The sequence below is a fragment of the Cucurbita moschata genome, unplaced genomic scaffold, assembly GCF_002738365.1.
Source record: "Cucurbita moschata cultivar Rifu unplaced genomic scaffold, Cmos_1.0 Cmo_Scf00014, whole genome shotgun sequence".
In the NCBI taxonomy this organism is placed as follows: Eukaryota; Viridiplantae; Streptophyta; class Magnoliopsida; order Cucurbitales; family Cucurbitaceae; genus Cucurbita; species Cucurbita moschata.
The window spans coordinates 777,802-781,847 of NW_019268530.1; the positions used below are offsets into that span (position 1 = coordinate 777,802).

At 42.4% G+C, this 4,046-nt stretch overlaps 1 protein-coding gene across 1 annotated transcript in view; it reads right to left on the reverse strand.

The window, feature by feature from the left end:
- Positions 1-13: 13 nt before the first annotated feature.
- LOC111452111 (ATPase 9, plasma membrane-type) overlaps positions 14-4,046 on the reverse strand; it is a 4,907-nt gene continuing 874 nt past the window's right edge. Inside the window, exons 2-12 of the mRNA XM_023092655.1 lie at positions 3,633-3,752; positions 3,443-3,541; positions 2,901-3,353; positions 2,349-2,795; positions 2,118-2,240; positions 1,937-2,041; positions 1,568-1,877; positions 974-1,488; positions 718-891; positions 458-640; positions 14-378 (exon numbers count right to left, since the gene is read on the reverse strand). Of these exons, the coding sequence (XP_022948423.1) occupies positions 100-378; positions 458-640; positions 718-891; positions 974-1,488; positions 1,568-1,877; positions 1,937-2,041; positions 2,118-2,240; positions 2,349-2,795; positions 2,901-3,353; positions 3,443-3,541; positions 3,633-3,752 (2,808 nt within the window). The 3' untranslated portion in view covers positions 14-99. The remainder of the gene's footprint in view (positions 379-457; positions 641-717; positions 892-973; positions 1,489-1,567; positions 1,878-1,936; positions 2,042-2,117; positions 2,241-2,348; positions 2,796-2,900; positions 3,354-3,442; positions 3,542-3,632; positions 3,753-4,046) is intronic.

A 4,046-nucleotide genomic window follows, 5' to 3' on the forward strand; every position in this document is an offset into this window, starting at 1 on the left:
TTTTTTTTTTTTTTTTTTTTTTTTTTGATTTCTGTGTCTCGCTGCTCTCGCCGGCGGCCACTTTTCCGGCACCTGAAAATCCTCTCTCTGTCTTCATCTTCAAACAGTATAGTGTTGTTGGATCGTTTCAATGTCCAATCCCTTTAGCTTCACCACCGATTCAACATGCCCCTTCAATGTATGAAGCTCCCTCAACCTTGCAACCTCAGCACGCTTCATGGCTTGCTCTGCGATTTCAGACAACTCCCTGTAATTGCTCTTGTCATTGAAGAGCTCTGACATTTCGGGAGGCTGCAGGCCGTGAAGGGTACGTTGAGCTGCAGCCCATTGAGCCTCTCTCTCTCCAATGCCATAATCTTTCTTTGATGAGAAAGCAATCTGAAATGCATGTGAGAGCAATGAGCGAGAGTCCGTAAATGTCTAGTTGAGGCTTTTGTTTTTAGTCCTTTTTACGTACCTTGTTTTGGAGCATATTGTCCCAAGCCTTGCCGCTCAATGCATATCGAGTGGCGAACTTGAGAACGTCCAGAGGAATGTAGAAGACTATGCTGTAGATCCAGATCACTCCAGCCCATCCCCATCCAATCCCTTTCATAACCGCAAAATCCCAGTTCGCATACACAGCAATGAGCGTAGCCACCTTGACAACAAATAATATAAATCCATTTTAGAAGGAAATAACATTACATAACCAAGCTAATGGGTTACGCCTCTTACCAGCTGTGCCACGAAGAATGCAAACACGAGGAGTAGACCAGGGCGTTCAATAAATGACCAGCTTCGAGATCTTGTGACGAAAATGAGTGCCTGACTGACTGTGCTAACTTGAAGATACACAGCTGCTGTGAGCTCAGCCCTATTTTCTCTGATGGAACGGACACCAAATTTATCCTGCACGTTAATAAGAACAAGGATAAGCAGCAGAATGCTAAAAAGTTCAATCTGGGTTAGTGATTATTTGCAATTTTCTTACCGAAAAGAAATCAGTGGTGTTAATGATCCAGAAGAAAACAACAGTCATAACGGCCAAGTAAGAGCCCAAAACAACTCCAGTTGCAAAGATCTCGCGGAGCTTCCATGAATCAGGAAGAGGGGAAGGTTTTACTCTGTCTTTAGAGATGGTCATGATGGTGCCATCATTGAGAATGGCTATGACAAGAACCATGAAAGGGGAGAAGTCAAATTTCCAAATGAGTGCAATAAGCATAAAGCCCAACACAATACGGATGGTGATTGAAACTGCGTAGATGGTGTAGTTCTTCATCCTCTGGAAAATGGCTCTGCTTGTTAAAACAGCACTGACAATCACGCTCAGTCCTGGCTCTGTCAAGACTATATCAGAAGCACTTCTTGCCGCATCAGTTGCATCAGCCACTGCAATTCCTATGTCTGCCTTCTTCAATGCTGGAGCATCATTCACGCCATCTCCTGTCATCCCACAGATATGCTTCCTTTCTTGAAGTCTCCTCACAATTTCATATTTGTGCTCTGCATTTAACAACAGCCATTCAGTATGCAAAGGCACAAAAAAGCTATGTTACATCAATCTAATCATCCTAATGCTCACCGGGGAAGACGCCTGCAAATCCGTCAGCCTTCTCAATAAGCTCATCAACAGGCAAAGAAGCAATTGATTCGTCCTTGCTTTGTCCAAGGAGGGAGGAAGATGGATACATGTTTGTGCCCATTCCAAGCCTGCGCCCAGTTTCCTTCCCAATGGCCAGTTGGTCACCGGTGATCATCTTAACGTTGACACCAAGATTAAGTGCCCTTCGGATTGTCTCTGCACTGTCATGCCTTGGAGGGTCAAAGAGAGGCAAGAGACCAACAAATTGCCACGGTCCTCCAGCAGCATCTTTGGATTTTTCTGGAACGGTCTGTATAAAAGTCTTTTTTTCAGTCATATTTCAATTTTGAAGATAAACTAGACAATTACCTGTCTGCCAACAGCAAGAGAACGAAGACCACGGTCAGCAAATTTGTCGATGATTGAATGAGCCTTCTTCTTAATATCTTCCCGGAGGTCACAGAGCTCGATAATCTGTCCAGATTCCAAATATGTAAATATGAAGTAGAGCTAGAGAAAGATAATGCATAAGTTTCAGTAGTTCTACAACCTGCTCCGGTGCTCCTTTGCTCACTCTATGCCAATTGCCATCGCTATCAATATATGTAATAGCTGTACGCTTGTCTACAGGGTTAAAGGGCAAGAAATGGACCTCTTTAATGCCTTCTCTGGCCTGTGAGGTAATGAAAGAGAAGGTTAACACATTAGAATGTCATCTATGAAAGCATCAAAGGCCATAGAAAAGGCAGATACTATTTGCTGTATAGTTTAAAGAATATACCTCCTTAGGATCGCCTAGCATGCCAACAATGCAAGCATCAATAGCATCTTGATTCTCAACCCTGGAAGCTCTAGCACCAAGCAAAATTACAGTATCTTTGTCGACATCTCTAACGAACACCTCAATCATGGATTTGTCAACTGTAAGCTTGTTGAGAGTTAGAGTTCCAGTCTTATCACTGCAGAGTACATCCATTCCAGCCATCTCTTCAATGGCCGTCATTCTCTTTGTAATAGCACCCTGCTGGGATAACCTATGAGAACCAATGGCCATTGTGACTGACAACACTGTTGGCATGGCAATTGGAATCCCCCCAATGAGAAGCACCAAGAGATTGTTAATCCCATCTCTATATCGACGATGTTGAATAGGATACATCACTACTATCTCTATCGCCATCCCCACAGCAATCGAGCAAATACAGAAGTTTCCAATGGCAGTCAACACCTGAAAACAATAGAATTGAATAGAACATGACAAACATATAATCACTAGTTAAACCTTTCATTTCTCTGACTGTGAAAGAGAACGTGAAACCTTTTCGCACATTACCTTTTGGAAGTGTCCCACTTGATTTGTGCTATCAACCAAATGAGCAGCCTTTCCAAAGAAGGTGTGGACGCCAGTAGCAATTACAACAGCCTCGATCTCACCCTGCTTGACGGTGGAACCAGAAAACACTTCATCACCAGCGCACCTTGTAACTGGCAAAGACTCCCCGGTAAGTGCTGACTGATCAATCTTAAGAGGATCACCGTCCAACAAACGGGCATCTGCTGGAATGATATCTCCCAACTTAATGCTGATAACATCTCCCGGAACTAAGATTGCAGCCTCTTCCTCACACCATTTTCCGTCACGAAGGACCTTGGTTTTTGGTGCAAGACCGGCCATAAGTGCTGCTGCAGCATTGCCTGCATTGTTTTCCTCTATAAAGCTGATTGTGGAATTGATAATAAGCAGTGCAGTAATACCCACAAAGTCCTGCCAATCCGGTGGTTGCCCCTGCAATTTTATCCATTGAAATCATATCAGTGTCTCGGCAAGAACTTTGATTTACATTTCGAAAACAGAGAGAAAGAGAAAAACGTTACCCCTCCATTGGCAAGCACAATGGCCATGACAGCTGCAGCTTCCATAACCCATGAAAGTGGATTCCACATAAAACCAAGAAACTTCAGAAATTTATTTTCCTGTTTGGGAAGAACAGTTTAACCGTTAGATTTTCATTTTCATTGAAGCTAAAAGTGGAGACATTTGTGTTTGTTCTCAGTCATAAGTGACCTTTTTCTCTTCAAGCTTATTTGGGCCGAAGAGCTGAAGCCTCTGGCGCCCCTCCTCTGAGGACAAACCATCTCGGGAGCATTTCAATTGCTCAAACACTTCCTGAACTGGTATGCGCTCCTATAAATCAAACAGTCATAAATATAAGTGGATTGAAAATAACTGACACGTAATTATGTTATTTTGATTAATCATGAACACACAGTTGATTAAGCCACACTATTTTGAAATCATAGTATAAAATTATGTTGTTTCTCTATTCTTATAATTTGGCCTTCCAAGAAGCAATATTACAGAAAACAATCGAAGTACTAATCACTACCAGATCAACGAAGTTTCGAAAAAGTTTTCAATCGAAACAGAACGAGAAATGCATCGCCAAGCACAGAAAAAAAAAAAAAAAAAAAAAAAAAA